Source organism: Nestor notabilis, unplaced genomic scaffold (assembly GCF_000696875.1).
Source record: "Nestor notabilis isolate BGI_N333 unplaced genomic scaffold, ASM69687v1 scaffold7875, whole genome shotgun sequence".
In the NCBI taxonomy this organism is placed as follows: Eukaryota; Metazoa; Chordata; class Aves; order Psittaciformes; family Psittacidae; genus Nestor; species Nestor notabilis.
Window position 1 is genome coordinate 8,081 of NW_009930689.1, and position 12,676 is coordinate 20,756.

The 12,676-nt window shown below is 36.0% G+C and overlaps 1 protein-coding gene across 1 annotated transcript in view; it reads left to right on the top strand.

Moving 5' to 3' along the window:
* The first annotated feature begins 2,204 nt into the window (after positions 1-2,204).
* The window catches only part of CDKL5 (cyclin-dependent kinase-like 5), a 74,222-nt gene continuing 63,750 nt past the window's right edge, over positions 2,205-12,676 (top strand). The window contains 2 exon segments of the mRNA XM_010015522.1: positions 2,205-2,268; positions 2,890-2,924. Of these exon segments, the coding sequence (XP_010013824.1) occupies positions 2,205-2,268; positions 2,890-2,924 (99 nt within the window).

Sequence of the window (12,676 nt, forward strand, 5' to 3'; positions counted from 1 at the left end):
TAAAAAAAAAAACAAACCAAACCTGTGGATCACAAGCTGCACGTCTGTATAGCTTTAAGTAGCTTGAGAAATTTAGAAATAATAAATGAGGGACAGAGGAAACTGCATCTAAATGTCTTGTTGAGTTTTTGATACATTATCTCATAAGCTTCTTCGCTGTTTTGTCACAGATCCAAAAAGTATTGTGTACACTGTAAGGCAGAAAGATAATGTATGGTAATAACATTAGTTGATAAGTGATAAAAGTTATCAGAAGCTAATTTCTAGAAAGACTTGTCAATGAATAATAGTGGATCTGGTGATGTTATTGATTAGTGCTAATAGAAAACAGATGTTTTCTGACTGTTCCTTTCTGTCTGGCAAGTGTTTTTTTTTCTGTTCTGAACGTGGCTGACCTGTTTTCTTGTGTCTTGCTTAGGTTACGGTATTAATGGTTCTTTCATGGTCTGTGTAGCAGCATTTCTGTCACTCAGCTGCAGCACAGGACAGCCAGCTGCACCATGTGCTTGGCGCTACCCTGTTTCCATAGAAAGCCAAAGCAGCCCTGTGCAGGCTCTGTTCTCCTGTTGATGGGTGTATCTGAGCAGATGCTCCTGCTTTTCCAGGAGCTCAGTTTTTCAGTTCATTACAGTAACCAGAAACCCTGGACAAACAGCACAAAGGCTTTTGTGAGGAGATGCCAAATGAGAAAGGAAAGGGTATTTTCTCTAAAATTCATATGTAAAGAAAAAATATATTAATTGAAACAGTAGATTAAGTAACTGAAATAATCCATTAAGGAGTGGGTAGCCTTTTTGAAAACAACTTAAAAAAAAAAAAACAACCAAAAAAAAAAAACCAACCCTAACCATCCTTTTAATTTCGAAATCACTGCTTTATTTTCAAAGTTTGCTTCCTAAATAATTTGTTTGATTAACTCTGAAGTTGCTGACATACACACGTGCACACCCCAGATGTTCTCCCCATGTCTTGCTGAGGCTAGTGTCATTGTGATTTCCTTCCACCCTTGAGTTGTCCTTTTTGGTATGTGTGACTTAGTCAAACCAGAGCTTTTGGCCAGCACCCCTAGCTTCTAGTTAAATCCTGTCAGTGTGAGCCGAACCCGATATTATCAGGTCACACTCATCTATTACACATAAGTTAATTACATTAATTCATTTCTATCCTGCCATCTTGTTCTCATGAGTAGTCCTGTTACTGGAGCACTGAATTCTGGAAATGATGTATTTCCATTTTATGGTGAAGTTATTTTAGCTTTTTCCCATTTTTGACTGTGAGATGTATGCCTTTAGGGTTAAAAATGCAGTCTGACTTAGCAAAACCAGACTTCAATGTATTTTGTTTATCAGACTTCTAAGATTATAGCAGAGATGTGGTGGACCTAAAACAGACAGACATAAAAAACTTTGTTCTTTTTTCTGTGTATAGTTGCTTGATTTGACAAATTACTTCAGTGACTGGGAAACATGGAAAAAACCCAATGAAAATATTTCTTGCTGTTCATTACATTTCCATCAAATAAGCTGATATGGAAATAATTTTCTACCTCTGGTTGCTAGTCAGTCTAGTAAATAATTTATTTTTTTAAACAATCACAGAAAACAGCAGTAGAAGAATATTTTCTATTCCTTAGTGTTCTTTTTGCCTTATCCTTTTTTTCATTATAGTGGACAAATAATAAATTGAGTAAACACAATTTGTGTTTACCTAGCTGTCAACATACTTATGTTCTCGGTTTGGTGTAATTATGGGTGTATTTTTGCTCACTGAGGTAGTTTCTATCAACATTTTTGTTTGCTTCTGTCCTGTAGAAAATAAGTTAGCTGTTACCATAATAGACATCCTAAGTATGGGATTACAAGACCAGCTGTTCTGTCAGATGTATGTCTCAACAGGTTCTGTCCATTGTACTGCTGCTAAGCTTTCTTCATCATAAAATGGAGAAGTAAATTAATTGTCTGTTAAAATTGTTAGATAATATTGGTGTGAAATAAACCATAGTACTAATTACATTATTTTCTCTTCTTTCTCCAGGAAGATATTGACTGCCTAGAAATTACGAAAGGGTTGTGAGAAGTCTGGTTGATCAAGGTGGAATTTTTTTTTTCCCCAAGAGCCTTTTCACAATTGCCTTTTCCAAAATCTTTGGACGTTCCCCATTGTGCCATGTTTTGTGGCTCCCACTGTAAAAGGAATTTGTCTTGATGAAGATTCCTAACATTGGTAATGTGATGAATAAATTTGAGATCCTTGGGGTTGTAGGTGAAGGTAAGTAGTATCTTAATAAAATATGAATTAGGATTTTGTATAGATTTGACTTAATTGTCTTGATGGTAGTCAGTTTTCATGTGCGAAATACTGCTGTATTCAGATTTTAAGAAACATCAGTTAATTCCCTATAGTTTCTTCTGTAATTCCATTCTTAGATGGTAGGAGAAGTTTGGAAGATAAAAGAAAAGGAAGAGAAATGGGATTGTGTTGTGGTTTGGGGTTTTTTTTGTTAGTTTGTTTAATTTTGCTATATTAATTTATTTTTAATGATACTATGGATGTGCAAGTTATCAAACTGCTCTGCAAGTATATTTAAAGGAATTATTTTCAGCATTTTAAAATTCACTTTCAAGCAATTTTTATAAAATTTGCTTCAGTGTGTATAAATTTAGTACAGTATCTGTTTGTGCAAGTTCTGGATAATAATAATACTGCGAACAATATTATGCTCATGGCAGGGGGGTTGGAACTAGATGATCTTAAGGTCCTTTCCAACCCTTACTATTCTATGATTCTATAACCAAAAGGTGACTGAACTCTGTTTTATCTTGCCACTTTTTTATTTTCTGCTTTGAGATGGTTTATCTCTTTTTTTTTTTTTTTTTTTTTTTGTTTCAGGAGCCTATGGCGTTGTACTTAAATGCAGACACAAGGTAAGTAAATTGCTTTAAGTTAGAGATAAATGCTGGTATTTGGTTACAATGACTTGTGATGAGAACTGAGATATTATTATGTATGAGATTTCTTAAAAAAAAAAAAGTTGTTTTGGAATGCACTTTATGCTCAAGCAGTCTCAATTAGAATGTCAAATTAATTGCTAAATACTTCTGTATAACCACTTACCTGTCTTAGGGCAGGGTAACAGAATGGGATCCATGTGGAATTTCTACAGCTGTTGGACAATCAAAGTGCATTGCAAAAGCACTGAGTTCTATGCTTATTGATTTTAATTTGGAAGAAGTAGTAAAAAGAAAAAACTGTTTCAGACAAAAATGAAGTCTGGCAACTTGTCTACTATTTTAACTACTGTGTAATAGTATAACTAAGTTCAGGATAAATCTGAACTTGCTGGTCATCAGTAAGAAACTGACATGAGCTACTTTGCTGTCTTTGGAGCAGCAATATAGTCATATAACAAAATAACTTTACTTCTGTGAAGCAGAACTTTTGAGAATCATAGAATTATTCATTTGTAGTGATCCAGGAACGTATAAAAGTTGGGGTTTTTTTATGTAGCTCATACCTTTTACTAGAAAAAAGGTTATCACACTGCAGCAGGCCTGCCTTCCTGCAGTGGCTTTTAGCATGTACACAGAAGGACTTTCACAGCGGACATATGTATTTGGAGCGGTTTACAGTATTATATTGACTTAAAGTTTAAAAGGGGGGGTGGAAATTAGAGCTTTGAAAGATCCTATCTCATGTTGAAGCCTTGTCAGGCTTCAGGGAGGCTGTAACACTCAATAGAATGGCTTTGGTAAATGACATATTTTTGGATAGTTACAGAGTAATGATTCAGGGTGAATAGTTTGAAAGCACCTTGGTAGTATCAATACAGTTTATATTAGGCAGCTCTCTTCTTTATGGAAGGTAATCTCATGAAGACTTCAGAAATTTCTAGGATTTCCTACGTTGCTGAGTGGAATTTCATGTCTGCATGTCTTCAGTCATGTCCTCATCTGAAAGAGTTCAGTACTCTAGGAGTATAGTATAATGCCAGGGTAATCTGTTGTCAGTTCCTGTAAGAATACCTTTCAATATACCAGATGACTCAAAAGGAAAGGCTTTCCTTTAGCAGAGGGAGGTGCTTCTTCCTCACCTCACATACAACCTATGTGAGGATCTAAACTTTTAGGTAGTCACACCATTTTTTTTCCACAGCTTCAAAATTAATCAAACCAACTGTATTGAAGTTCTAAAACAAAGTAGTATTTATTAAAGCTGCTAGCAAGTGGATTTACTAAGACCTAGGGTTTCCAGTGTTTGGAGATCTGAAGAAAGGGCAAGGTATGATGCTTTTAAACTCACTGATTTATGATTCTCACTCACTTAAAACAAGCTGCACCCAGCGTCTAGGAGCAGATGACTTTAGGGGCTATCTAGTTTATAAAAAAAAAATAACTATCTAAAAGTTAAACTTTGACATGAGTCTTTTTTCCCCATCCTTCCACTTCTGTTTGTCATCTTAAGTTTTTCCTTTCATGCTTTGGAAAATATGTTGAGAGGGACCTATCCCCAGTTCGTTTGCAAGTTGCTGCATAGATTCAGAGCAGGTATGTCCTGCTTGTAGGTTTATTGTGACAAACCTACGTATACAAGGTTTGTTAAGAAAACATTTGGTAATTGCCACAAGAATTTAGTTTATGTTTAATTGTAGGCATCATAATAAATAGAATTATTTCCTAGTTCCTACATTTTTGATGCAGTTTCTTAATTTTTACTTGACTTATTCCTTTTAAATAAGAAGGAAAAGTATCTATAAAGTTGGAGGAGCAGTATGAATTGGAGCTTGAAGATGTGGAGAAGTGCTGCCTGTTTGCTACAGATTTTCACTTAATTAAGACAGAAAACGTCTAAATTATAGACAGAAATTTTAAGGCTCTGATATTAATCATTGACTAAAATGAATGTGGTAGAACCGAAGTTGTAAAGAAACGCCCTTCTAAAAGAAGAAAAGGGGAGAATTCCTGTGAGATCAAAGATGTTATAAACTAAAGGGATGGAATTTAGGTGAAGCTTAAAAACAGTCACTAATTGGTACAAAATGGGAATTTCTACCAAACCATAATAAAAAAGATTGTTCATTAAGAAAAGTTACTTGTATACATAGGAGGAAAAAAACATATTGCAGGACAGTATATGTGGTTGTTCTCCTTGATCAAGAAATGTTTTTTAATATAACTTTCCTACTTTTATAGGAAAACAGAGATTTAATTAACTTTCATGAAGTCTTAACAGAATTACCCTGAAATGCAAGGGTATATGACTTAGTTTGGCTTTGGTTGTTGTGTTTTGGTTTGGTTTTTTTTTCTTACTGTTTGGCTGCTGATGGCCATATTTTTTTAGTATGGATGAAGAAAGTAAGAAGTTCTTCCACATGATATGTCTGCAGGTAGCACAGTTGAACATTGAGTACATTACATAGTAAGTCTATTCAGCACCACATAAGAAGTCCGGAAGCAGCATAAAATACAAGAGAATGATGCAGTATTTTTAATGTATGTATGGTATATACCACACCGTCCTTGGTCATGTTCCCTCAGCATGTGCTAATTTTCATTTTGTGCCAAGCTAGCTATTATGTTTAAGAATTTAAATACAGAAGTATTTATACTGATATTTATAAACAGTGGGAACATGCCAGGATCAAATTCTCGGCTCTTGTAAGTCAATGTATCTCCATTGTACTGGTGAGAAGGTGTAAATTTTGTGTAAAATGTGGAGCTTGCCCCTAATTGCAACAATTGCAATGTATAATCCCTAGTGTTTCAATAAATATGTATCTTTATGCCCCAGTGAGTTTCACTGGCGTGTGTATATGGATTTAAATTGGAGAGAATGGCATAAGGAACAAAGACCTTGTCATTATTATGTGTTTTTATTTTGCTAAGGGAACATTATCAGAAAAGCTGAAGTAGCTCCTCTAAATGACTGTGTTTACATTACATTATACAGCATGTTTTTATGTTTTTATTGCAAATCCTTTATTGCTAATTGTGGTTCAAGCATAAAGATTACTTTATCCGGCTTATCTGGTTGTCTTTGGGGGGGTTTGTGAGATTTATTTTTTTTTTTAGCTTTGGAATTATTTTTTTTCCTGATGTGGATTTAATACGAATAATGTTGATAAAGCAGATTTGATGTTCTTAAAAGCTTTTTTTTTTTTTTTTTCCTCTCCTTCTTTTAATGAGAGGACTTTTCATCAGGAAATATACTGGTGTGCATTGTGTTTGATAATACCAGAAATACATTTTATATTCCCAATCTATTAAAATAGGTTGTCTTGGTTTATTTACTGGATCTTGTCTGTTTACTGAAAAGAAAAGCCACTTGAACAGTTCAGCAGTGTCAGACATCATGGCTGAGAAAAAGAATTTTTGCTTATGTTTAAGAGTTATCAAATATTTGCCTTTAAGTAAAACCACTATCCCCTTTACTTTGCAACCTGGGCTTGCAGCTTCATGCAGTTATCCTTTGCTAGTAGAGGCTTAGGCACAAGTATTAGGACTCTGGCACTGGATACAAAGCTCATAGGACAACACTGTGACTGAAAATCAATAAAAATATAGGCAGGTGCTGTAGGAAAGCCATAGGTGTCCAAAGACAGGCACACTGAAGAAAGAAGCCTAGAGGCAAAACTTAAGCTCAAAGTTCCTGTGAATGTTTCAATATACTTTGGCACAATATATAGGCAGAACATTTGGTATACTTTGACAGCGTGTATTTCATTATTCAAGCTATTACAGGGTTTTCTTACAAGAAAAAAATCTATTAATCATTTCTAGTGTCAAACAAAACGGATGTTCATGTGTGGACTTCTTGCTGTGCTTTTAGATCAAAGGCAAGGCCTTACATTACAAGGTGATGTAATTGTGGTTGCTGAGTGGGAGCTGCCTGCTGACTCCTCTGTTACAAGAGCTGGCAGAGTTTGTCCTGCAGTCACTAACTCCTCAATGTACAATGGTATTTCTGATCAGGGTGACTACACATTGTCACTGCATCTTAGTTGGTCAGCTACCTTCGCATTCCTATCAGTTCATTGGTCAGTTGTGTCAAGAAATTGCCTTCTGCACCTTCCAAAATATCCTGTTTCCACCATGCTGCATTGCCCTTGCAGCCGATGTTGGAGCACTCCAAGTCCTCTGTAAGAACTGGACTTTATCTATTATTTTTATGATCTATTTATCTATTTTGCTGTCTTGATCAGGTGCTTTGAAGCAGGTGCTCACTCTAATGCCACCTGGGTTGTTCTGTCTTCTAACCTTTGTGCGAAACCTAGATGTGTTTCTTACTTATTTCTAAGCAAACGTCCATGCCTTCAAGCTTCCTTTCCTTTTGCAAGAATCTCCTTGCCTTCTTAGCTCATCCTTCTCAACATATCCTGAATCTGTTCATGGAAGTGCTCTAGTCATGCAGGCACATTTTCTGTGATCCTACTGAGGGATTTCATCATCTAGGATGACAGATAGTTCAGATAATGCATATTTCTATAACCGTGCGCTGACACCTAGTTCCTCCTGTTTGTTTCTCATTACACTTGCATTTTGTGTACAGGCATCTGGGACCTGGTTGTGTTGCTTTCAAAGAGAGAATGGGAGCTTCATACTCAGAAAATTTGTGATCTGCCTGATGTTTTAAAAACGTAGATCCATATTTGCCTGGGAAAGGGAGAAGTGATTCTAACAACTCATATATCTGCTGATGTTATTAACATTGTCTTACTTTTCTCACTGGGTCCCTGGAGACCCTTCTTTTAGTGTTGTTGTTTAACCCTTAAATGTTTAACCCTTCTTATGCTAATGACTTTCTCTTAAGTGTCAAAATTAGAAGGTAAGTGTACTTGTTTGTAAAAGTAGCGTTTACCTTCAGTATGTTGTGCTTTCAGATGTTCTTGCTTTAGATCTGACTTTCAAGGTTCCTTAACTCTCCAGCCTGTGTTAAGCCAAGTGCTTGGACTGAAGAATAAATTTTCATTTCAGTTTATCTTCAACTTTTGCCTGAAATGGTTACAGCTGTTGTTTTGGGGTTTTTTTGTTTTGTTTTTTGTTTTTTCTTTTCTTGTATGTATTTCTTATAAATGGATTTGATTGACTTGACAGTAATTCCTGTTTGGATGACTGAGAAATGAAATGATGAGTAAATGAAAAATCTGAGTTCCCAAAATGAGCACATATTACTGCCTCTAATTTTTTCCACTCAGCGTTAATATCTTTCGTATGGTGAAGTATGAGCTGATTTCAGATCTTGGCTTTGACTACTTAGCTAGACAATAAACTAGCACTGTCTGGTGCTTGAACCCCAGAATACTAGCTGTGGTGATTCAGAAGTTTCTGGTTCTTGGTGTTTGTATTTCACTAAATGCTTTATAATAATGTAAGAAGAATTATTCCTATCTGCTTTTGACACGTAGATAGATACTTGGTACAGTGTTGCTATTGAACATTTTAATGACTAATCTGAAGGTAAATATGAAAGTACTGTTGTTAAAAGTTGTGGAAAACAGACTGCAGTGGTAAGCAATAGAAGATGGTGATGTTGAGCATTGAGCATTATGCGTCAAGTCATTCAGTTCAGGAAAAGCATATATTAAATATTTGTATTTCTTTCTATACAATTGACTTTCAAGTTAGAACCTTCCAGCAAAAATTGAATTATGTTTGGAGCATTTTAAGCAATTAGTTTTATCGTTTCAGAGTAAAGCTGAAAGCTGAGTCATCCACAGACTTTTTCCAATCTACTACCCTGATGTACACCAGAATGGTCATTTTGTGTCAGATGAGTTCAGCTAGCTCAGTACCTTAAAAGTGACTTTGTTAGAGGTAAACAACAGATGAAGAACAGGGCAGGCATGTTGTGATACTCCCCAAAGTATTCAGTGTCTCTAATTGGTACAGTTCTACTGGGAAGTCATTATCACCAGAATATTCCAGCACAGACTATGCCAGCAGTGTGGGGTTTTTTTCATTACTTTATCCTGTGCCTAAAGCCATCTGTCCTTTAAGTCTTCTATTTGCCTGTGCATACTGATTAAAGCATTAACTGATATTTTTGTATACTGTGTAAAATATTCTGTCCTTACGCGTTTATTTTTTTTTACATACCATCTATTTACATATAGCTATCCTTCAACTAAACCCAGGTAAAAAGTACAGTGCCAAATCCTACTGATTAATGTCTAAGATGTCACATATTCTCTCATTGTTACTATTGCTATCTTGTTGCTGCCTCTATTTGGTTACATCCTCAAATTTTTTGCTGATTTTTCTTTGATTTCTGTGTGTAATTAAAACCAGCATTGCTAAATTTCTCTACTAATCAAATGTATTTTGGCAAGGTTTTTGTTTTTAATCATGGCCGAGAGCAAATCTCTGTGCAGCATACTATTTTCTTTCAGTAATGGGAGCTTGTCTAGGGAGGATTATTGCACATAATGCTGTTGTTCCTCAGGCTAAAACACCCACTCACTGATGTGTTTTTGTGCCAAAACTTGTGTGAAATACACACAGTGAACATGAGACCTCTACTGAGCTTCCGAAGTAAATAGTGTTCCAGTAGTAAATGTTTGCAGTAGTCAGAGTTGTGATCTGTCTTGAGTATAATGTGAGGAAAATACAGCTATTGGGCAAGCTGTAGTTCTGAAAATCATATTTACTCTTTAATAACCATTTGCTTTAACTTCATCATTAGGCAATGAATAACCTTTTGAATTCCTTACAGAATTCTCATTTGAAATATTAGATATATAGTATTTCTTTCATGGGCCTTTATGCTCTGCTTCTGTGGCATTCCCTTGAATGGAGGGGCATTCTCTTGTACCAGTGAGAGGTAAGCCTGATTAGTGCTAATTCACTTCAGTTATCACTTTCCTATATGTATATATAAATGACATTCAACAATTAACTGTAACTGCTTGCTGTGCAGGGTAGATACTAATGTGGTACTGGAAATTTCTAAAGCTTTTGTTATTCATTGATGCATTGTGGCATTTTGTCTATACATGAACCTGGGCCTCTTCCATAGTTCTCTCAGTTCCCTCTGGCAGGGGGAAACAGACAATCAGATTAGTATTATATTGATGTGTTTTAAATATCAGTGAAGTCCTGATTTAGATTAAAGTGGAAGATTCATATGTATACGGGTATTGCTTGAAAGATCAGATAGTTGTGTAAAGTGGAGGGTACAAACTAAGTTGCTGAGATCACACAGGTTGGGAAGACAGCTGACTCTTTGGTCTCTCTGCACCTCCCGTCCCCAAGGTGGGCTATAATATTCTCTCTATCACAAGATTGCTGCCTTTTATTTATTTTCCTCAATGTCTTATTCTCTCTCTGCATTTTTTCAAAAAGAGTTGCTTCATAAGGTAATAAAAACCATTAAAGCACTAATTTTGAGAAAACTCTAAAATGATTTACCTGCTCCAGTGGAGGAGTTAAAAAAAATCAGATCTCTGTTTGGTGGTGTTGCAGTTTCCTAGAAGCCTGAGTTCTAGGATTAACTGAAGTAAATATTTGTTTTTCACAGTTTTAAGGCTGTCTAGGATGAGAGGATAAAGTAAGGTAGTCCCAGGTCGCCTTTTGATTGCTTTTGTTGCATTATGTTGTCTTCTGTGTTACTTCTGCTATAGATTGCTAAAGTATGCTTTATTTCAAGGATTTAAAGTTTTTTGTTATATGAACCCTTGCTATCTTTTTCAATTGCATACAATGATTTCTTTACCAGGACCCAGCCAGGCTGTACAAAGCAGGCATGAAAAGGAATGCATTACGTTTAATGCATTTATTATTTACATTGATCAGTCTGCCTGTAGTTTGTCCTGCCGCGAAGGGTTTTGAACAGTGTTGCTTTGAAATCTGTAGTTGTGGTGTTTCCCTTCGAGTCTTTTATGACAATCCAGACTGCTATATGAAAGGTCCCTTGTAGGATACTCCGTTCCCTTACCTCCTTCTGTGTACTTGTCATGTTATGAACCCTGCTCAGATGTGGGCAGTATTCAGCATTCAAAACTGGCATTCCCTCCCTCCCTCCCCAAAGGCTAATTTACAAATAGCAGGTGCAGGGAAACGATGAGAGAGAGCTTTCAGAGGGGAGAAACTAAAATGCTGTGGAAGGAGATACCAAGATATTTATTTTTTTCATCTGTGTTGAATTTAAAGCAGTACAATGCGAGGGTGCTACTTTCAGTGCCCCAAAGTAGGATGGCTTAAGTTCTCTTGGTGATTATAACACGGGGCAATGGAATTTCATGCAGCACAAGACCTGGGATGCAGAGATCTGATGCTGCAGGTCTTCAAAACATGAAAGGGGAGGGAGAGAAACGGGTGATCACTCATACTCCAGTAATGAAGGTAGCAGAAGGAGGCATAGAAGCCAGAGTTAAAAATAACAGGAGTGGTTCATCTCACCTTGGGAAGGTTATAGGAAACATATTACTGGTGGTTTTCAATTTAAATTAAGTCAAAGATAAGTAATTTGTTACAGTCAGTGTCTCAAATCAGTATTTCTTTTAGTCACACAGCTTTTTCCATTTTCACGCTAATGGCTCTAGATTAACCAGACATCTGTCACACTTTGTTTCTTAAAGAAGTTGTGTGTCTTTCTGATTGCCTTTTATATAGTATGTTGCATGAATTCCTCCTATGGGTACTGGTTTGACTAAGTGAAAGGTTACTGCTTATGCTACAAATAACACTTTTCCTTGGAAATAAATAAATAAATAAACATGCTCCTTGGTAGTTGCTGCATGCTCCCATCTGCAAAGGGATTATATGTCATTACGCTTGTAATAATAGAGAAATCGTATTCAGACCTGCAGCAGTGTGTTCTGTGGATGCCCTTAATGGCTCTTAATTGCAAAGAGCTTGTAGTGCTATATCTTGTTCTAATGCACTTGTAAGTGAAACCTTATTTTTAACTGTAGATGTGATGCGCACACAGAGCAAGACTATCCATACAAATGAGTCTTTCTTGCAAAAAGTTGAAAATGTTATGCTGAAAATCAAAGCTTAAGAACATGACTACAGTATTTTTTAGAAGCAGCAGCAGAAGAAATTGAAGTAGATGAAGATTTGAGACCTGATGTAGGGTCTTGGGTCATTAGGAAAGTAGTGGTGCAGGCTAGGGAATGCAAATTAATATACGGGAGAAGGAACAACATATGGCTAATTTTAGGACTGCATCTGTAGTAGTATGGACTTGCTTGAATATCGGATTACAGTCTAGTCTTGTCATCAAATTACAAATTACTGTGTAGCATGATTGATGCAAATAAAATTGTATTTCTAAATTTTAGGCTAATTGTTTCCTGCAAGGAATTCTTGTAGACTTGGACTTTTGTAGGACATGTGAGCAGCTCTCAGAGCACTAGATGAATCACTGATCTCTGGATGCTCCATGTATTTAAATAAAGGCTAGTAAAATAGAGCAGAGTTCAACGTTTGAGAAGAAACGTTAATGTAGATTGTTAGGTGTACCATGGTAGAAAATGGATCTGGGTGGCTTTCAAAATTATTTGTAGAAGTCAAGTTAATCTAAAATGGTACTATGCTAAAGTGTCTTGAATGTACAAATGACATGAAAGTTGGTTTTTGGTTGTTTTGCTTTGTGGGGTTTTTTTTGGGGAGGTTGGTTTTTTTTTGTTTTTTTTTTTTTTTTTTTTTTTTTTTTAGCACGGAGACCTGGGGAAGCG